The sequence below is a fragment of the Dendropsophus ebraccatus genome, chromosome 2 (genome assembly GCF_027789765.1).
Source record: "Dendropsophus ebraccatus isolate aDenEbr1 chromosome 2, aDenEbr1.pat, whole genome shotgun sequence".
NCBI classification, from domain to species: Eukaryota; Metazoa; Chordata; class Amphibia; order Anura; family Hylidae; genus Dendropsophus; species Dendropsophus ebraccatus.
Window position 1 is genome coordinate 135392670 of NC_091455.1, and position 22267 is coordinate 135414936.

General features: G+C 44.0%; 1 protein-coding gene across 1 annotated transcript in view; it reads left to right on the top strand.

Moving 5' to 3' along the window:
• Positions 1-5183: 5183 nt before the first annotated feature.
• Positions 5184-22267, top strand: part of LARS2 (leucyl-tRNA synthetase 2, mitochondrial) — a 196504-nt gene continuing 179420 nt past the window's right edge. The window contains exons 1-3 of the mRNA XM_069960317.1: positions 5184-5247; positions 10907-11152; positions 13502-13630. Of these exons, the coding sequence (XP_069816418.1) occupies positions 10925-11152; positions 13502-13630 (357 nt within the window). The 5' untranslated portion in view covers positions 5184-5247; positions 10907-10924. The remainder of the gene's footprint in view (positions 5248-10906; positions 11153-13501; positions 13631-22267) is intronic.

Genomic DNA, 22267 nt, shown 5'->3' on the forward strand with positions numbered 1-22267 from the left:
ACAATACATTTATTTATGAAGATAAGGCGGTTTCTGACCAGCTGAATAGCTGATTCTGCTCGGTGTTTCTAGAAGGCAGCTTTTACAATCACAGCATGGTTGGACATAGCAGCTTCAGTGTTTTCAGGGGCTGATTTTTCAGAGGAACTTGCTCATTTAAAGTTGAATAAGAAAATAGGTCCAGATGGTGTCCACACGAGAGTTCTGAGAGAACGCAACAAGTGATAGCTGCCCTCCGACATATCTATATAACCAATCCCTGCTAACAGGAGATGTTTGTGATGGTTAGAAAACGGTGAATGTTATACCCATCCATAAGAAGGGTAGTGAAGAGCCCAGTAACTACAGGCAAGTTAGCTTAAAGAGTCACTGTCGTATTTTTTTTTTTTTTCAGAAATCAATAGTCCAGGCGATTTTAAGAAACTTTGTAATTGGGTTTATTAGCCAAATCTGCCATTATCTGCATGTAAAAAGCCTTTTCCCAGGTCCCCCCCTCCTTCCTCTTTTTCATCCACTCTGAAAAATCTGAAAATTGTGACTTGTTGCAGGAGACGTACCCTGTCTGTTCTAGGGAGAGGGGAGGGGGGAGGAGGAAGGAGGGAGTTAGCCGGCAGCAGAAAGCAGATAACAGAGGATTACAGGCACGGAGCTGGGTGACAGCTGTAATCCGAGCTCAGACAGGTCACTGGTGATGGTCCCAAGAGATATCAGGTGAGGGATTTGTAGATTAACTCTTTGTTGTCCTGTTTTGGTCTTTTCTTTAGCTCTCTCCATAGGAGAACAATGAAGACAGGGGGGAGAGCTTCAAACTGCTTTTTCATGATAAAAATGCATTTTTCGGATAATAAACCCAATTACAAAGTTTCTTAAAATCGCCTGGACTATTGATTTCTGCAAAAAAAAAATTCACGACAGTGACACTTTAACATCTGTAGTAGTAAAAATTATGGAAACTCTTCTAACAAAGAGGATAATGGATCACCTAAATATTAACAACTTGATCGACCCAAACCAGAAGAGCTTTACTGAGGGCAGAGCATGTCAGACTAATCTCATTGATTTCTTTGACTATGCCATAAAAGCAGTAATGGCAGTTCTGTGTTGGAAAAGACTGCAGAGGAAAAGGATTTAGGGGTAGTGATTTCTGACAGCAATAAGATGAGTCACCAGTGCAACCAGGTGGCAGGGAAAGCAAACTGTTTAGTTAGATCTGTGATTGGTTGCTGTGGGCAGTTTACATCAGGTGTATGTTTAAACCCTTTCATAAATCTCCCCCTTTGTGTACAAAACAATGTTGAGTGATGAGCAAATAAAAATTAAACAATTTTACTTTGCTGCAAGATATAAACCCACTCAGAGTACCTGGCGCAGCAGATGTGCCATGCTGCCTGGAGGTAAACAGCAATACTGTATGCATCATTGCTTACACTCACTACATTTGCTAGACTGGTTGCTCTGTACTTTTGTAACTGTTCAGCGTACAGGAGCAGGGACTCCTATCCTTTAACAGTAGTTCTTGCTTATGTGCATATTGCAAATCCATTATCTAATCTGACAGCCAAGTCCAGTAAATCCCCTCAAAATAGTAGAATAAAAATGGTGAATGGTACCAGTAAAGTATATGGGGGGGGGGGGGGTGCGATCAGGCGCCCGTGGGGACGATCGGAGCTGCCGGGCCTGCAGGATGTGTTAAGGGGGCTGCGGGCTGCGGCTGGCTGGAGCATATACTTTACCTGGTCCCCGCTCCGGCTTGCTGAAGACACCGGGAACCGCCGGAGCCGGGATCAGGTAAAGTATACACTCCAGCAGCCGGGGGGTTAAAAGGGCGGGCTGCAGACAAACTCGCAGCAGGGATGCCATTGACTACACAGGGACGGGATACGCAGCGAGTTTCACTGCGTATACGCAGCGAGAAACTCGCTGCATATACGTCCTGTGTGTTTGCACCCCAAGGGTGCCTTTACACACACCGGATCTGCAGAAGATTTGATAGGGCAGATTTGATGCTATTCTCAGTTATTTTGATCAAATCTAAAAATCCGCTGCAATACGGTGTGTGTGAAGCTACCCTAAAAGTCTGTGCTAGTGTACTGAATGAGCCTGGGAGCTTGGAGGTCTGGTCAGCAGAACACTGTACATGCACAGACAGTGTTCTGTAGATGTGTTAGGGTGCGTTCACACGTACAGGATCTGCAGCAGATTTGATGGTGCAGATTTGATGCTGTGTTCAGTTATTTAGATGAAATCTGCTGCGAATCCGCAGCAGAAAATCTGCTGCGGATCCGTACGTGTGAATGTGTGTACCCTAAAGGTAATTAAAAAAAATAAGAAAACATAAAAATAAAAACAACCGCATCAGTAAAGTAGCATAGTGCTTTAGCTGTGTCGAAGCTCACTGCATTATAACGAATTATGTTGCTGGGATATACAGCCAGCTTACAGACCGTATATCACAGACGTGTACATCCAGCCTTACAGTAAGTAGGGACATTTATGCTGAAACCATACTTACAGACAACCAATTCACTAAGCATCATTAAACAGTTTGATAGATTATTTGCATATAAGTACATTACTTACAGGCAGAAGAAGAGCTGTGCAAAAGTGGTAAATGACTTACAGTATATACAGTCTATAATACAGCTATTCTAAGCCTCCAAATACACTTCAATAAACTATAGGGTGGGTCATTGAGTCAAAAAGTTGTTCATGTTTATGCAATTGTTGAACTGGCTCATTCTTCAGGTGGACGTCGGAATCTGCCTGATAAGGTTAAATTTAGATGTTGACCTGTCTCTATGGAGAAAAGTCAACTACCCAGGTGTAGGATGGTCTCAGATTGAGAGATAGCAGCTGCAGTTCTGCTTACAACCAGGCCTGTATTTAGAGTTCATGCTGCCCTAGGCACTTTGCATGCTGAGATGGCAGGGGGAGATGATCAGGGGGAGGGGAAGAAGATGGGAGGGCAGCAGGGGTGGCAGGGGGAGAAGATTGGGGGGCAGCTGGGATGGCAGGGGAGAAGATTGGGGGGGGGGGCAAGGGGAGAAGTTGGGGGGCAGCTGGGATGGTAGGGGGAGAAGATGGGGGGCAGCTGGGATGGCAGGGGAAGAAGATGGGGGGCAGCTGGGATGGCAGGGGGAGAGGATGAGGGGGGCAGCTGGGGGGGGGCAGGAGGGGGGGAAGATGGGAGGGTGGCAGGGGGAGAATATGGGGGGGCGGGAGGGAGAAGATGAGGGGGGCAGGAGGGTGGGGAAGATGGGAGGGTGGCAGGGGGTGAATATGGGGGGCGGGAGGGAGAAGATGAGGGGGGCAGCTGGGGGGGCAGAAGGGAGGGGAAGATGGGAGGGTGGCAGGGGAAGAATATGGGGGGCCAGGAGGGAGAAGATGAGGGGGGCAGCTGGGGGGGGGGCAGGAGGGGGGAAGATGGGAGGGTGGCAGGGGGAGAATATGGGGGGCCAGAAGGGAGAAGATGAGGGGGGCAGGAGGGAGGGGAAGATAGGAGGGGGGCAGGGGGAGAATATGGGGGGCCAGGAGGGAGAAGATGAGGAGGGCAGGAGGGAGGGGAAGATGGGAGGGTGGCAGGGGGAGAATATGGGGGGCAGCTGAGGTGACAGGCAGGGGGGTAGGGGGATCAGCCGGGCGACAGGGACAGAGGCAGTATTGAAAGTTCCCCCCTAATGCAGCGCCAGGGTGAGCATCCGGCACAGGCAGCCTCTGTATCACACACGCTGGAAGCTCACAGTTGCGGCCCAGCGGCGCCCGAACTCCCCCGTCATCGCGCTGCTGCCGAGCAGGAGTTCGGGCAGCGCGGGGCCGCAGCTTTGAGCTTCCGGCGTGTGTGATACAGAGGCTGACTGTGGCGGAAGCTCACCCCGGCGCTGCATTAGGGAGGAACTTTCAAGCCTGCCTCTGTCCCTTTCACCCGACTGCCTCCCTGGCCGGGCGGGAGAGCAGTATGCCGGGACCCCGTGCAGCGAGTAGAGGTAGTGTATACAGAGCGGGAGCCGAAGGGGTTAAGCGGCCGTCAGAATTACATACACGTAGCAGTGGTTCAGACCGCTGTGTGTATGTAGTGAAAGTGATCTGCCAGGACCTAGCCGACTTGCAGCGTTAATAACGCTGCGAGTCGGTACGTGTGAAGCTACCCTCAAACTGATCAGGAGACTTGTGTCCATGAAAAGAAGTTTCTACGTAAGAAATGTTAACTTAGAATGTCTCAGATATTAGAATCATATAAGTTAACCCTATCACTGCCAAACCATAGAATGAAGCCTATGGGACCAGCAGAGATGCATGTGACCGCGAGCGGGGGCGAGCTGCGGAATCTGCGGCAGGTGATCCGCCAGGATTCCGTAGTGTGGACATACTCTTCAGAGCTGTGTATATGACCCAAAATCTTCAGAGCTTTGTATGACCTAAAGACTGCAGAGCTGTGTGTGTGTGTATGACCCAAAGACTGCAGAGCTGTGTGTGTGTGTATGACCCAAAGACTGCAGAGCTGTGTGTGTGTATGACCCAAAGACTGCAGAGCTGTGTGTGTGTGTGACCCAAAGACTGTAGAGCCGTGTGTGTGTGTATGACCCAAAGACTGCAGAGCTGTGTGTGTGTGTATGACCCAAAGACTGCAGAGCTGTGTGTGTGTGTATGACCCAAAGACTGCAGAGCTGTGTGTGTGTGTGACCCAAAGACTGTAGAGCCGTGTGTGTGTGACCCAAAGACTGCAGAGCCGTGTGTGTATGACCCAAAGACTGCAGAGCTGTGTGTGTATGACCCAAAGACTGCAGAGCTGTGTGTGTATGACCCAAAGACTGCAGAGCTGTGTGTATATGACCCAAAGACTGCAGAGCTGTGTGTATATGACCCAAAGACTGCAGAATTGTGTGTATATGACCCAAAGACTGCAGAGTTGTGTATGTATGACCCAAAGACTGCAGAGCTGTGTGTGTATGACCCAAAGACTGCAGAGCCTGTGTGTATGACCCAAAGACTGCAGAGCTGTGTGCATAGAGCACATAGTGTGTATTACAGACGGAGAGCCGAGCTGTCTGTATGATACAGCACAGGCAGCAGAGCAGTTATCCGCAGATACAGCAGCTCATCACTAACGTTATTACTTTATCATAAACCATACATAAGTTTCTTCAGCAGATCGCATTGGAACCTGACCCCTCCCACACATGTGACTGATCACATGGTCATGACATCATCAAAGGTCCTTTCCCACTGCAGGAACTATCAGCTCCTGAGGTAGGACATGTGAGTGGAGCGTGTATGAGCAGTGATGTGGGCGCAGGGGCACTGTGGAGAGTTGGGTGTAGCAGTCAGCACCAGACTACAGGAAACCTGTTATACACTGTACTGTATGCCTCCTGGTCTGTGTGGGACTACAAGTCACAGGATATCAGGGAACACAAGATACACAGAACTATAAAGTATCCCTGATCCTCCTCTGTTTCCCTTGTGACGTCTCATGTCATTGGCCATTTAGCTGTGCGCAGGTCTGCAGCCAGTGTATATGTGCCAGGAGGGTCAGAGCAATCCCCAAACTGGGACCTAGAAGAATGAGTGACCTGTACAAAGCCCAAACTAGCTGCAGCCCACAGGGTAACAGCCGGCTTTCTTGCTGCCCTTAGAAGTGGAATAGTCTGGGAAATTGGCCCTCAGAGCAGAAGTTTGCTAAATGAATGTATTAGCAAAAATATTTAACATGATGAGCCCTTCAAGTATAACTATATTAGCTGAGATGTGAATATTCTGTTAACCCTTAGAGGACCGGGCCAATTACAATTTTTGCCTTTTTGCTTTTTCCTACTTGTGAATAAAAGGCCATAGCACTTTCATTTTTCCACCTAGAAACCCACATGAGCTCTTATTTTTGTGCCACTAATTGTACTTTGCAATGACAGGCTGAATTTGTTCATAAAGTACACTGCAAAAGCGGGAAGAAATTGTGAGGTGAAATAAAAAAAAACAAAAGAACATTTTTTTTATTTGGGGGGTATTTGTTTTTACACCATTTTACCTGGGGTAAACCTTACTAGTTATATATGTTCATCAAGTTGTTACGATTACAACGATATATAACATGTATAACTTTTATATTAGCTGATGGTTTTTAAAAAATTCAAACCATTGTTAACAAATATATGTTTTTTAAAGTGACTGTACCACCAGGCCCAGGCTGAAGCACTGGAGGCGGGCCGAACCACCCTTAGTGGGAAGAAACCTTAGCCCCTCCATGACGTGACTCCAGTAGAATCAATGGAACCCTATCATAGAGGGTCTAGGGTTTCTTCCCACTAAGGGTGGGTCGGCCCGCCTCCAGTGCTTCTGCCTTGACCTGGTGGTACAGTCACTTTAAAATCGCTCCATTCCCAGGCTTACAGAGCTTTTATCCTTTGGTCTATGGGGCTGTGTGAGGTGTCATTTTTTACACCGTGATCTTTGAGATTAGGAATGTGATAAATTAATATTTTGGGTGATTACGCACGTGGCGATACCAAACATGTATGTTTGTTTGTTTATTTATTTTTATTTATAAAAGGGGAAAAGGGGGGTTGATTCAAACTTTTATTAGGGGAGGGGGCTTTTTATTAATTAAAACACTTTTTTTTTTTTTTTTACACTTCTAGTATAAGTACACTGATGTCTCATTGATCTATGCAGTATAGTTATACTGCATAGATCAATGAGATAGGCACTGGATTGCTTTTGGCTGCTGCAGCTGAAAACAACCGAGTGCCGAGCCGTGATCAGCACCATTACGGCACAGACCCCGGCTGGGTAAGGACACGTGGATCGCCCCTCTACAATTGTGTCGCCTGGAAGCACATACATTTATAGGCTGGGTTCACACTACGTATATTTGAGGCTGTATTTTTGAGGCTGTATAGCAACCAAAACCAGGAGTGGATTGAAAACACAGAAAGGCTCTGTTCACACAATGTTGTAATTGAGTGGATGGCCGCCATTTAATGGCAAATATTTGCTGTTATTTTAAAACAATGGCTGTTATATTGAAATAATGGCAGTTATTTACCGTTATATGACGGCCATCCACTCAATTTCAACATTGTGTGGACAGAGCCTTTCTGTGTTTTCAATCCACTCCTGGTTTTGGTTGCTATGAGGACCTGACTTGCGGACCAAATACTGCCTGAAATGTACGTAGTGTGAACATAGCCTTATGATAGAAGAGCAGCTGGACTGTTTGAGATCATAGACATCTGTACAGTGTTATATGGCTGCACATGTTTAGGCTATGTTCACACTACGTACATTTCAGGCAGTATTTGGTCCACAAGTCAGGTCCTCATAGCAACCAAAACCAGGAGTGGATTGAAAACACAGAAAGGATCTGTTCACACAATGGTGAAATTGAGTGGATGGCCGCCATATAACAGTAAATAACTGCCATTATTTCAATATAACAGCCGTTGTTTTAAAATAACAGCAAATATTTGCCATTAAATGACGGCCATCCACTCAATTACAACATTATGTGAACAGAGCCTTTCTGTGTTTTCAATCCACTCCTGGTTTTGGTTGCTATACAGCCTCAAAAATACAGCCTCAAATATACGTAGTGTGAACCCAGCCTCAAAGTGTAACTTTCATTGAAAGAGGATGTACTGTACCATCAGGTACATCCTTTTTAATCTGACCTACAGATAGAACGGCACTGTCACGGGGAAGCCGGTGCCTCGGTCTGTTTTCTGAACCGCAGCCCGATTCCATGTACGTCGCCGTTCTTTTCAGGGGTACCGCCTCGGGGCTGAAGCACAGGAGGCGGCCCGCCACCAGTGGGAGGAATCCCCCGCCCCTGTATGACGCGCCTCCATTGATTCTAATGGAGCCGCGTCATAGAGGCTTATTTCACTAAATAACACACATTACAAAGTTATACAACATTGTAATGTGTGTTAAAGAAGTGACTGGCCCCCTTCCCTATCCCCCCCCACATTAGACCCGGAATGTGGGTCTAATGCGCTTTCGATTTTTCCTCCTCATGTTTAAAAGACCTACAGACCCACACAAACCCTTATTTTTTTGCACCACTAATTGTACTTAGCAATGGCAGTCATAATTTTTTCATAAAATATGCTGCAAAACCTGAAAAAAAAATTGCGCAGTGAAATTGAAAATAAAACACATTTTTTTGTATTTTTGAGGGTTTTGTGTTTACACTATTTGCCCTATGGTAAAACTGACATCTATGTTTCTCAAGTCAGTATGATTACAACAATATTCAACTTGTATAACTTTTATTTTATTTGATGGATTTAAAAAAATGTAAACCGTTTTAAAAATCTAAATGTTTCTTAAAAAATTGCTCTATGACCGTGCTTATAGTGCTTTTATCCTTTGATCTGTGGGGCTGTGCACCATGATCTCTACTTGGTATTGGTACCTTGATTACATATATGCAAGTTTTTGATCACTTTTTATTACAATTTTTCTGGATTTGATGTGACAAAAAATCAGCAATTTGGCGGGTTTTTGCGCTTACGCCATTTACTGTAATATCAGCCGGGATCATGGCAGCCGGGATCCTAACCCAGGGTGTACAGTTACATCCTGGGTCATGAAGGGGTTAAAATTGTTCAGTGTACAGTATTAGTAAGTGTTCTTCCTGTATATACTGACAGCAGCTCCCTGTGTGCCTCATACAGCTAATATCAGACTCCCCTCCTCCAGGCTGGGCTGCCCAGGCTGGGGTGAGTCTGTCCATATGATGCTGACATGGAGGCGCATGTGACCATGCCCCCCCCCCCCCCCAGTGTCCACCACTGAGCCTGTATATGCCTGTGGAGGACCATGGGGGTGAGTCATGGTCACATGCTCCTCCATGTCAGCCATCTTATTGACAGACTGCTGTCAGTGAGTACACTTACTAATACTAAACTATTTTACTATAGTGGCCACCCCCTTTAAGGGGCTAAGGTATTACTAGTTTCTGTTTATTATAAAAATTCTAAGGAGAATTTGGATGTTCAAAGGAGCAAGGCAATCCTTATTAGTAGGCTAACATGGTAGCATAAAGTCAAATAAATTTTCATTGAAGTGCTGAAAATACTTTGAAAACCCTTTCAGTGCGAACCTCAGATGAGAAGGATAGAGAGCATATGTTTTCAAGCATCCTTGGAGGGAATTTCTTTATATAGATCTGGGCAGTTGTCTTCTGAACATACCTTATGCATCAACTTTATTAACCTTATAAATGCTATGTTCACACAACATACAAACAGTGGCTGTTGCAAAACCATGTGCGTTAATAATGATCAAGATCATTAATAACGGCTGTTGTTTTACAGCAATGTGCTTCCTCAGCTAATCACTGTATCCTAAAAAGACCACCTGACCTGCCTGGGTCACTATCAACGATTTCCTAAACAAAAGGCTTACTACTGTTTAATCAATATAAATCTCTTTATTATCTCAAATAACAATAAAATCGCAACATGGAGTAAAATTCATGCACACAAGGAGTACTGTCTAAATATACAAAAATAATATAGATACAACAGTGTATCCATAAGATGTAAAGGTATCCACTACTAATGTGAACACTGCCTACAGGATGGTATTGGCTTTGGTGCTCTGTATTGCACTAAATGTCTCCTGCTATTGCACTAAACCCAGATAAATGAAAGTATCTAAACAGTAATGAGAAAGTTCTCCAAACAATAAATACACTAACTGGGAAGGAAAGACAGTACCTGATATAACTGTGTGCTGCCACCTCTAACGCACGTTTCGCGTACCGCTTGTTCACAGAGGAGGAGGACTCTGTGAACAAGCGGTACGCGAAACGTGCGTTAGAGGTGGCAGCACACAGTTATATCAGGTACTGTCTTTCCTTCCCAGTTAGTGTATTTATTGTTTGGAGAACTTTCTCATTACTGTTTAGATACTTTCATTTATCTGGGTTTAGTGCAATAGCAGGAGACATTTAGTGCAATACAGAGCACCAAAGCCAATACCATCCTGTAGGCAGTGTTCACATTAGTAGTGGATACCTTTACATCTTATGGATACACTGTTGTATCTATATTATTTTTGTATATTTAGACAGTACTCCTTGTGTGCATGAATTTTACTCCATGTTGTGATTTTATTGTTATTTGAGATAATAAAGAGATTTATATTGATTAAACAGTAGTAAGCTTTCTCAGCTAATCACTGACTGAGGTGGGACAGAGACCAGGAAGTGCTCAACAGCAGAGATTAGCACTAGTGGAACAGCAGCAGCAGATGATCAGCATCAGGCTAGTACACTTTTTTTATTTCTTTATTCCACCTTGACCTTCATTAAATAAAGAAAAAAATATTTAGACAACTCCAGGGTGTTTCTGCCAACTTCTGTGGTTACCTGGTGGTTTCCGACAACAGTCAGCCTCCTCTGTAGTCAGATGCAGTAGATGCTAACCCAAAATTGGTACTCCCATCTCATACAGTACAGCGCTCTTTCCGTCGCGCCGTACCCTCAGCTCTATTAATAACAGAGGTGGTGGGGCCCAATACAGAGATCGGCGGAGGGTAAAGAGGTCGAACCCCCTGCGATTATTTTTCCCCTACCCTGTGGATTGGGGAAAAGTTAATTTTTCCTGGAATATCCCTTTAACACTTTGAACAACATGTTCATTCACTGACAGCATCCAGATATTTAAATGGTGAATGGTGTGCAGTTGTAACTGGGTGTATTAGGAAGTTATATTGCTTTTAATTTACACACTAATATAGGAGACTGTAAATAGATTGTGTACCCAGTGCTATTACTATGTATAAACAAAAATCATATATTTTATCAAGCAATATTTAGCCTCACACTGTTGTCTGTGTTTGGTCTGAAATATTTTTGTTGTAATATTACAGGTGTTTTTTTTCCCCCTTACTGTTCCTATAGGGGTTCTATGTATGAAGAATGGGTCCTGCTGCAGTTACACTAGGATTTTGTAGTAGTTGTCTAAAGAGAAGACTGAATGGATTTTCTTATAAGTGGCCTCAGGTTTTAAGTCATGGAATTACAAGAGCCATTTACAGTGAGACCGGACAGTGGGAGAAAGGATATGGATTAGAAACTAGAAGAAAGGTGGAAACATTTTGGCACCAAAAGATTAAAGACAACTTTGCAGCAATTAATGAAGTAGATGTAAGTATTTGTAGATAAACTTCATCCTACATTACTCCTTTTTAGACACTACTTATCATTGTGGCTTTGCTAGGTGCTGGTTGCTGTGTACATTTAAAGGGAACCAATCAGCACAATTGTGCTGAAATGGCTCCCAGCTGTATGTTACTAAGATGCAGCTCCCCTAGCATATGATCAGCGTCTGCAAGGGAAAAAAGTGTTTTACTGCAGAGCGCGAGTCTGGGAGAGTGGCGGCAACTAGTCATCTAGGCGGGGAGCGGGACTAGTCACAGCTCTCTGCCTGCCATCAGCACGCTCTGCTTAGTGGAGTTGCATCTCAGATCTGTCTAATCGTGCTAATTGGTTCCCTTTGAATGAATGGGACACCAGGCAATATCCAGTATAGCTTCTTTGAAGAGGTGTATTCTAAAACAAGCCCATGTAAGGAATAAAGAGAATGCAGTTCTCTGCTCAACATGTGGTAAGTAGTGTCAGCTCACCGATTGCAACCTCTCTGGTGCCCGGACTCACATATGGCTCGGTTCACCTGGTGAACAAGAGTGCGCATGCGCTCGAAACGCGTCTAATCTGTGGGGTCACTGCATGTTGGTGTTCTGCTGTTTATTGCAACAAAACTGAATAAATGAAAAAACTTCTTTGGCAAGTGCTGGACTGTTGAACTTTTCCTTCAGAGTTCTGTGCTCAAGCATCTGTGGCCCCTTCAGACAGCTGATTGGTGGAGACACCAAGAGTCGGAACCCTACAAATAAATATTGATTACCTTATTCTTAGGAGAGGCCATCAGTGTTTAAAACAATCTCTTCTTGCTTTAGGGTACAAACCCACACACCGTATACACAGCAGATACGCAACAAATACGCAGCAAATACGCAGCAGATTTGTTGGTACAGATTTGATGCTGTGTTCAGTTATTTAGATATAATCTGCTGCGTTTTTGCTGCGTATTTGCTGCGTGTTTGCTGCGTATTTGCTGCGTATCGCAGCAGTAAATACGCTGCTTATACGGTGTGTGGGTTTATACCCTTAAAGAGCGAGTCCTTTAGGCTGTGTTCACTTGGTTGTATTTAAATTTTTTTTGTGTCAGAATACATATGAAAATCACATGTAAAACCATTGTTTTAATAGGAAGTGTGCAGCATAGTTCACACAGTGACCTTTGATGTGAATCTTTTGAATCAAACCAATTACCACCAAACTCTCTAGAAACCAGACATTGCTAATAAATGTCATTCAAGGCTATTGTGGACATATACAGTGCAGCAGGAAAGGACTGTGCTGTTCTGTGCATGTCCGCATGAATATACACATGGGCGCTAGTATGAGCACTCAGGCCCGCCCCTTGGTGAAAAACTAAGCTGTAAATCACACCCAGAGGGGCGTAATTACCACTACATGCAGCCCCATCACCATGACTAGTTGGTGCCCCAGTACCGCCCAGATGACTAGTTACAATGAATTACCATACAGCGTAGGAATGAATAAAAGTACATTTTTCAAGGTTTTGCAGGGTGGGACTCGGGAAATAAACATTTTCTTGGGCCCTGTGTTGGGAGACTTATTAAGTTGAACTCCTGCCTGTTTTTTAGTTTGGACATGAAGAGATGCATTCCATGCTGGTCGGCAAATGTACAACACGAAGTGTGTTCGGTGCATGGGCCCATTTCTGGTTATTTTGATTAGTGCATGGAGCTTGCTGGACATCACACAGTTCCTTAGGCAACCTTAGTGCATCTCTCATTCCCGATCTGAAGAATGGGGAGAAAGTCCGTCAACTTTGCTATAACCCTTTCAATGACAACTTCTTTCTGTTTAACATTTACCTTGATGATTTTCTAAAGATGGGACCTCCTGCGATCCGCTTTTATGGCTGAAAAATAGCCACCAAATGGAGAGTTTCTCTTTTTAGGCTAGGATCTTGTTCATTAGCTCCCTAATAGGACTAATGGAAACTGAATTTCCAAAGAACAGCTTGTTTATGCAGAAGTGTGCCTGACATGGAAGCTAAAAGTATTGGAAATGGTTTCAGCAATTAAATGACATTGTTCAATAGTTTTTTAAATCCTGTCTCTCTGTACTTTCATAATGATCCGCGTAAAATAAAATGAATTATGAAACAAATTTGCAGTCCCAGGAAAGAAATGAATGCAGTCATGCTCATCATTAGGTTCTTTTGTTGAAATACAATATTGTCTCTCTGCTTATTACAAATAGCAATGAGAAAGAAAAAGACATTGTTACTATGCACAAATGTGAATGGAACTGTAATGGCGCCAGTTTATATTGGTAGGTTATGTTTTCCCAAGTATATTCTTGAACTAAGAGATAATTATTTATATTTTATTTTTACAGAGATCAAAACCAAAGTATTATGTCTTATCAATGTTTCCATATCCATCTGGGAAACTGCACATGGGCCATGTACGGGTTTACACACTGAGCGATACAGTAGCTCGCTTTCAGAAGATGCGAGGCATGCAGGTAACTTAGGAAAGCCATAATAAAACAGATGTGTTTTTAATTAAAAATATATAAATTTTGTAATAGGGACACAATTGTTTAAGATTCCAAAACCTGATACTTAGAACAACAACAGAACTTGCAGCTGGAGATGAAATCTGCATGTTGCAGTGGCTGGACACTGCAGCATCTAAATCAGGGGTGGGGAACCTTTTCCATGTCGAGGGCCGGTCGGGCCTTAATAAAATCATTCGAGGGCCGCACTCAATGTTATACCGTGGGCGGCAGTTAGTAGCGGGGGTTTGCAGCACCAGAACAAGGCAAAGTATTGTTCCCCTAATGCCCCTGCTATTGTAGTTAACCCTCTGTGATGCCCCTTGTACCTGATTTGAATCCTTAGTGATGCCCCTGGTAGCCTAGTTAACTCCTCAGTCATGTCCCTGGTGGCCTAGTTAACTCCTCAGTCATGTCCCTGGTGGCCTAGTTAACCCCTCAGTCATGTCCCTGGTAGCCTAGTTAACTCCTCAGTCATGTCCCTGGTGGCCTAGTTAACTCCTCAGTCATGTCCCTGGTGGCCTAGTTAACCCCTCAGTCATGTCCCTGGTAGCCTAGTTAACTCCTCAGTCATGTCCCTGGTGGCCTAGTTAACCCCCCAGTCAAGTCCCTGGTAGCCTAGTTAACTCCTCAGTCATGTCCCTGGTGGCCTAGTTAACTCCTCAGTCATGTCCCTGGTGGCCTAGTTAACTCCTCAGTAATGTCCCTGGTGGCCTAGTTAACTCCTCAGTCATGTCCCTGGTGGCCTAGTTAACCCCCCAGTCATGTCCCTGGTAGCCTAGTTAACTCCTCAGTCATGTCCCTGGTGGCCTAGTTAACTCCTCAGTCATGTCCCTGGTGGCCTAGTTAACTCCTCAGTCATGTCCCTGGTGGCCTAGTTAACTCCTCAGTCATGTCCCTGGTAGCCTAGTTAACTCCTCAGTCATGTCCCTGGTAGCCTAGTTAACCCCTCAGTCATGTCCCTGGTCGCCTAGTTAACTCCTCAGTCATGTCCCTGGTGGCCTAGTTAACCCCCCCAGTCATGTCCCTGGTAGCCTAGTTAACCCCCCCCCCAGTCATGTCCCTGGTGGCCTAGTTAACCCCCAGTGTCTGCCCCAAATGAAAAAAATAAACATCCCACTCACCTTTCCTCCGCTCCCACGCTGTCCAGGTCCTCTTCTCCCTCCTCTCTTCTGTGCCGGTCTTCTCCTGCAGGCGGCGCACGATGAAATGACGTCATCGCGCGCGGCCCGCAGGAGTCAGAAGACGTGCGCCGCTCTGCGCCGCGCTGGTGGGGCAGGAGCCGGCATACAACACAACTTCCTGTGTCTGTGCCAGCTCCTGCCTCACCAGCGCGGCGCACGTCACAGGAGGGCAGGAGTCAGAAGATGTGCACCGCTCTGAGGGGAAGGAGCCGACACTCACAGCATCCTCCTGGCAGCTGTCACAGACACAGGAGGATGCCGTGTGTGTCGGCTCCTTCTCCTCCAGAGCGGCGCATGTCACAGGAGAGCCGCGGGCCACATCCGGAGGTGTCAGGGGCCGGATGCGGCCCGCGGGCCGGAGGTTCCCCACCCCTGATCTAAATGGTTAGACAGAGGGAGGGGGCTGACAGAGTCACCAGGGCTCTCAGAATTTGGTGACTGCATTTTTTTTATTATTTATAATTGTGAAATGCTATTTATAGTATTGTACTGTGTAGGTAATTCCCTAGGACAGTGCGGCCTATTAAGTCCAATGCGCTTTCACCACCACTGTAGTAAAGCAGTTAGAATTAGGTGCTGCACTGTGATTGGCCAGAAAATATGTCCTTGTCCGGCTGGAGAGATGCGGAACTCCACTCAGTAGCAAATCTTAATGAGGGCGGCACCCTCAAGACTTATCAAGCACTACAAGTCCAATACCACCTACCAAAGTCTGACTTTTATAGGTATCTACAGGTTAGGCACTTTCTAACAAGCTTACATCCAGTGACTATAAAGGCCGACCGCTCAATCTTTCTGTTCTTACACTCTAGACAAAAGGGACTCAGACAGGTATATGGCGGTTTAGATAATAAAATGGTATTCTAGAGAACTCACACTTTTATAGCATGGGAGACAGATCTTTGCACTAGCTTTACTGATAAAGAATGGCAGAATGCCTTTCAAACAATCTACCAGGTTTTTCGCTGCACCTCCCATTGAATTAGCCCTTAAGACGTTGCTGCGGTGGTACTTTACCCCTGCTAAACTGTCTCAAATCTACCCCACCTCCTGAGACAAATTTTGGCGCGGGTGTGGAGAAAGGGGAGACTTATTTCACATACTCGCGTTGTCCAGTCATACGACATTATTGGCAAAACTGCTTCCGACTATTTAACTCTGTAATCCCCTCCAGACTGCTGGAATCACCACAATCAGTCTTATTATTCGTGCAATTGTCTGCAGTCCCATGGAAGCACAGATACTTGGCCTGCATTTTTTTTATCCAGCCAAAACAGTGCTCCTACAGTATTGGAAGTCAGATAAAACCCCACCAGAGTCCGAATTGATCACTGCCATTAGCTGGAAGGATTGGTACCTTCACTTTTCCTTACCTAACTTATGCCTATTCTGTACATTGTTTTTTAAGCCGTTGTCGGCTGCTGTTACCCGAGCACTCGCTCGGAATCTTGTTTTGTTTTCACATGTGCTACTTTTGTGATATATCTGCTTTGTAATTGCAAAAATTTGTTATAAAACCCAATAAAGAACTATTGAAAAGAAAAATAGCTGTGCACCATGGATGGGACTGTCATGGACTCAGCAACAACGGTTGGAGCACTAAAATCATTAAATGGGGTTAACCTAAAAAAAATCTTTTAACAGGAAATGGTAGGTACGCTTTGTCATCATCATTTTCATGATGACGGGATAAAATGTAGATACTTGATGATTTTATTTTGGTTTTATGGCGGACTGGGGGTGAGGGGGAGTCTGAGCTGTGTTTACTGTTGTCACCTGTCATATTAGGTAGGCCTGAGCAGGGGCCCCTTCCATATTGCATCCATGTGGCCTTTTGTGTTGCTGATAGACTATTTAATAAACATATTGCTGGCAACAAAGGGTTAAATTGAAATGCCTTTTTGTGACTAGGTGCCAGAAAGTATGTTCTAAACGTGGCTACTACTAATAATTAGGAACCGCAGGGTTGTTCATCACTTATCATTTTTGTCCTGGAAATAAATTCTCTTTCCAGTGTTACAATGTTATAGCATTACTATATTTCCTATAAACTTACCTAGCTGCTTCTATGAAAACCAGTGGGGTTTAGTTATAAAAAGAAAGGTGCTGTTCTTACTGAAGGTTTTCCTGAATACAAATATGCAAATAATAAGTGTGTGGGTGTAAAAGACTAATTTTTTTGTGGTGTTGAAAGAGGCTAACCTAAGGAGCTTTTAGTACTGCTTAATAAAGGCTAAATTCTCACATTTAGGAATGGGGGCAAAAAATATATTCATTAACCTAATACATCTGGTGCAGCATGTACATTTCTGCCATACATTTATTAATATGCAACTCTTACTTTCATTCCCTGATATATGCAAAAATAATAAAGGGAACTAAACTGTAAATAGCTACTAATGCTGGCAGATCTCCACTGTCCTTGGCTGCTGGGGCTGGAAGGCTAGGCTGCACAATACTCTGTCCCTTACCTCTCATTACTTCCTGCTGTGCAGGGAAATGGCTGTGTTATTCCAAAGGCAGGACTGGAATATAATAGGGACTGTAGGTTCAGATCACATCTATCTGCTTAGTGGTGAATAATACAACAGTGTAATAAACACATTTTTCATTTTGTCCAGGGAAATGCTTTGTGTACTATTTACAGATATATTATGGAATTACCTGAAAAGCAACATTCTAGTTTACGTCCAATAATGAAATTACACCCTGCACCCTTTCCACAGACACAGCTTGTTTCATGATAGGCATAGTACAGGTTCTCCTCTACAGAAAACACCTCAAATAGCATCTATTGTCAAGATTGCTTTACCTGTTTATGAAAAATAATAAACCAGGAACATGTTGTCGAAAGATTCTTAGCTGAAGGGTGCATGTCCCTATCACTGTTAAGCCTGTCGAAGTGCTCTTTCGTCATCGACATGGCCAGGTCTGTATTAGAAGGCTGTGATAGACTGCTCAGCATGTTTTCTGCCACAGACAATATCCTAAATCTTACAAGCGGCAAAGGACTCCAGCATGTCAGTGCTTGAATTTCCATCTTACCCCTACCAGCCCTACACAGCCGTAGAAAGACATTGTAGACATACCTACCCCACAACTGCTCCCAAGTACAGTTTATACAGAAGTTATACAGAGATGAACTATCACAATCCATGATGGAATTTACTAAACAACATATCTGGGTCAGCGTTGCTCTGACACAGAGACCAAAGTAGATGAGCTTACAGATGCCATTGAATCTGATGGCCTAGAGCTGGAAGACCACACTGCTAAACTAGAGGCCTCGAAATTAAAAGTAATGAACTTGGAAAATGTGGAAAATCTAGAAGTGAGAGATCAAGTACTATGTGTAGCACACAATCTCTCATAATATGTCGCTATGGGTTCACTTATATGCAGACCTCGTTCCATACATCCAACACAGGAGAAATATGTGTTCTATTGCCCTGGCACTACAAAAAGAGAAAATCTGCTACAAAAGGGCTTACCCCTGTAGCCTATACTTTCAGGTAGACTCTCATGAATATGCAGTCAATTCATTACATGAAATGCAAGAAGTTTTCCAGCTTTAAGGAATCTCCTGGGATCAAGCATTAAAAACTACACCACTGAGAACATGGACCCAGATGACCCCACTGCATTAATGATCCAAAGTGGGCCTCTATTAACCAGGCTAAAGGCCCTATTACACAAAAAGATTATCGACCAGGATAGCAGGGATAGGAGCGGCAGCAGCAGAACACTGCTATCCTCTATGGCAGGGGTCCCCAAACTTTTCACACAGGGGGGCCAGTTCACTGTCCCTAAAACTGTTGGTGGGCCGGACTATAAAAAAACAAACTATAATCAAATCCCAGTGCAAAATGCCACAACCCCCCCCCCCCCCCAAAGTAAAAGCATCCCTCTTTCTTTCCACCCCTCACCCAGCCCCTCATCCTCCCCTCACTCCCCCTTCAGCCCCCTTACTCCCCCTTTACACCCTCAACCAGCCCCCTCACCTCACTTTCAACTCCCCCCACTTCACCCCCTCAAGCAGCACTCAAGCAGGTATGTGGGTTACCCCCTGTATGTAGGATCCACTGCTGTGCCCCATATAGTAATCTTGTCCCCTGCATTGTCCTCCATATACTAATAATGTGTCCCTGCATTGTCCCTCATATAGTAATAATGCTCCCTGTTGTGCTCTCTATATAGTAATAATGTCCCCCTGCAATGTCCCCCATATAGTAATAATGTCCCCCTGCAATGTCCCTCATATAGTAATAATGTTCCCCTGCATTGTCCCTCATATCGTTATATTGTCCCCCTGCAATGTCCCCATATAGTTATATTGTCCCCCTGCAATGTCCCCCATATAGTTATATTGTCCCCCTGCAATGTCCCCATATAGTTATATTGTCCCCCTGCAATGTCCCCCATATAGTTGTATTGTTCCCCTGCAATGTCCCCCATATATATTGTCCCACATATAGTTATATTGTCCCCCTGCAATGTCCCCCATATAGTTATATTGTCCCCCTGCAATGTCCCCCATATAGTTATAATGTCCCACTGCATTGCTACCAAAAAAAAAATAATAATAAAAAAAATTATACTCACCTAATACTGTCTTCATCTCTCTTGGCCTCTTCTCTCCACTTCAGCCAGTCAGTCGCCGGAGGGATCCCCCAGCAGGTGCAGCGATGTCATCACTGCCCCTGCCGGAGGATCCCTCAGAGATCGTTTCCAGGTTACATCCGGGGCAGGGGGTTGGTGGTCCGTGCGGCGCCAAGGAGGCAGAGCAGACATCTCGCACTGCTCCGGGATCTGCGGTCTGTTGCCCATCTCCCCCCTTAACTAGATTGCTCAACGCTCTATAGGAAGTCTCTTCTTACTCAGTAAGGAAGTGAGTAGTTGGACTATCATGTTGGTTTTGCTGATGGGACCCATGGATATTAACAAAGATCCCTGCTATAGGTATTATACTTTTGTCTGTTTTGGTTTTTAGAGTTTTAGTTTTGCTATGTCTCCCAGTTCTGAGAATTTTATTTTGTTCTGTTGAAGGTACCCAACATCCTATATATTTTGTTAGGCCTCATTCGCACATCTGTGGTTGAGACCATGATGCATGTTACGTGATTTGGGTCTGCCCACAGACTTGTGAGGCGAATGAAAGCCCAGACCACAAAAGGGACCGTGTATGTGCAGGTCCTCTTCTTTTTTTTTTGTGGCATAGATTGGCGGCCACACATAGATCCTATTTTTCTTTAACCTTTCTTCAACTTCTTTGGAGTGGTGACTTTAATTTTGGAACTAACAGGAGATTAGGTAGGTCTCATACTAAATGCCTTAATGTGTCTCTGTCATTATACCTTTTAAATTCTAAATCAACAGGGGATGTGAAATAAAGCAAGTTTACGATTTGCATTATAATTTTAGTTATTGCTTTAAAACAAAGCTATACTTACTTAAAAGCAGCTTTTAGCCTTGTGCTTGCTGGAAAAAAAAAACTAAAAAACTAAATGCAAGAAGTCCCAGTCAGTACAGAGTCATGGCTCAAAGCATTCATAAATCAAATGATGCTTCTCTGTGCAGATGACAGTTCCTATGTGTAGTCTTACTGGACTTACCGGATCTCATTCCTGCACTGCACCGCATCGCAGGGCTCCCATACCCTGCCGGATGCCACTTTCTCTCAGCTGTAGGTACATCACAACCCGGCTGCCACGTCATTGAAAGCTGGGATTTATGCCCCGTAGCGGGGCATACATCAGTTGGTTCATGACTTAGCAGCAGGGGGAGATGTGCAGGCCGCCTGCAGGGTCCAGGAGTGGTAGGCAAGCTGCGTGGGCACCAGGACAGGTAAATATACAGTCTTTATTGTGGTCCCCCCATCACCAGGCTAAAATGTTTCCCCCGCCGGACTTCACCTTTAAATGTTCATTGTTACAAATGATTTTAAGTCTTTTTCAGCAAAATACTTGTAGATGTCTGAAAGGATCTCAATAGAGTGCAAAGAGGTTTCAAATACTTTTCTCCCATTCTTTTAAATTATACACATATTAATTGGATCTCAACAAATTCAGTGATCTTACCCTATGTACTTTTTACCAGAGATCTGTACTGTACATGGTCTGACTGTGACACAAATTTGTTTGCCAAATTTGTGGGAAAGCTATTTACCCCTTGTCACTACTTGCCAGACTAAACAATAAACAGCTTTTTGCAGAGGACCTCACTAGGTACTTCCAAAATTATATTACCTCTGAGGCTGGACCTGGATGACCCTTGAGGCCTTCTCTGGCTTTGCTCTTTATACGCTACTGATCTGTGATTTTACATCTTGGTTTAGACATATACGCTAATAATGTGTTTCTATCTCATAAAAGATGGGAATACAATGTACCCTAAATACACACATACATTGCTTAATATGTATAAAACATGTTATTAATTCTTTTTCTTGCATACAGTGGGGGAAATAAATATTTGATACAATTGACGATTTTGCAAGTTTTTCCATCTACAAAAAATGGAGAGGCCTGTAATTTGTTATCGTAGGTACACTTCGACTGTAGGAGACAGTTTATTAAAAAAAAATTCCAAAAATCACATTGTATGGTTTTTAACCCCTTCGTGCTGCAGCTAGTTTGGGCCTTAATGACCAGGCAAATTTTTCAAAATCTGACCTGTCTCACTTTATGCTTTTATAGCTCAGTGATGCTTTAACGTATGCTAGCGATTCTTAGATAGTTTTTTCGTGACATATGGCACTTTATGTTAGTGGCAAAATTTGGTCACTACTTTGTGTGTTTTTTGTGAAAAACATCAAAATATCATGAAAAATTAAAAAAATTTGCATTTTATGAACTTTGAAATTCTCTGCTTCTAAAAAAAGAAAGTCGTAGCACATAAATTAATTACTAAGTCACATTACCAATATGTCTTCTTTATTCTGGCATAATTTGGTAAACATATTTTACTTTTTTAGGGTGTTATGGGGCTTAGAAATTAAATTTTCCAATAATATATACGTTTAGATTAAAGTTTCTCAATTTCAAAAGGAATATGAGACAAAAAGCACCCCAAAATTTGTAATGCAGGTTCTCTTGAGTACAACGGTACCCCATATGTGGGCGTAAACCACTGTATGGGCACACAGCAGGGCTCAGAAGGAAGGGAGCGCCAATTAGCTTTTCAAATGCAAATTTTGCTGAAGAAGTTTCTGAGCGCCAGGTGCGTTTGCAGTGCCCCTGTAGTGTCAGCAGAGAGAAAAAACCCCATAAGTCACCCCATTTTGGAAAGTACACCTCTCAAAGAATTCATCTTGGTGTGTGGTGACCATTTTGACCCCACAGGTATTACAGGAAAGTATTCAAAAGAAGACAGTAAAAATGAAAAACTCGAATTCTTCCAATAATATGTTCGTTTAGTTTGA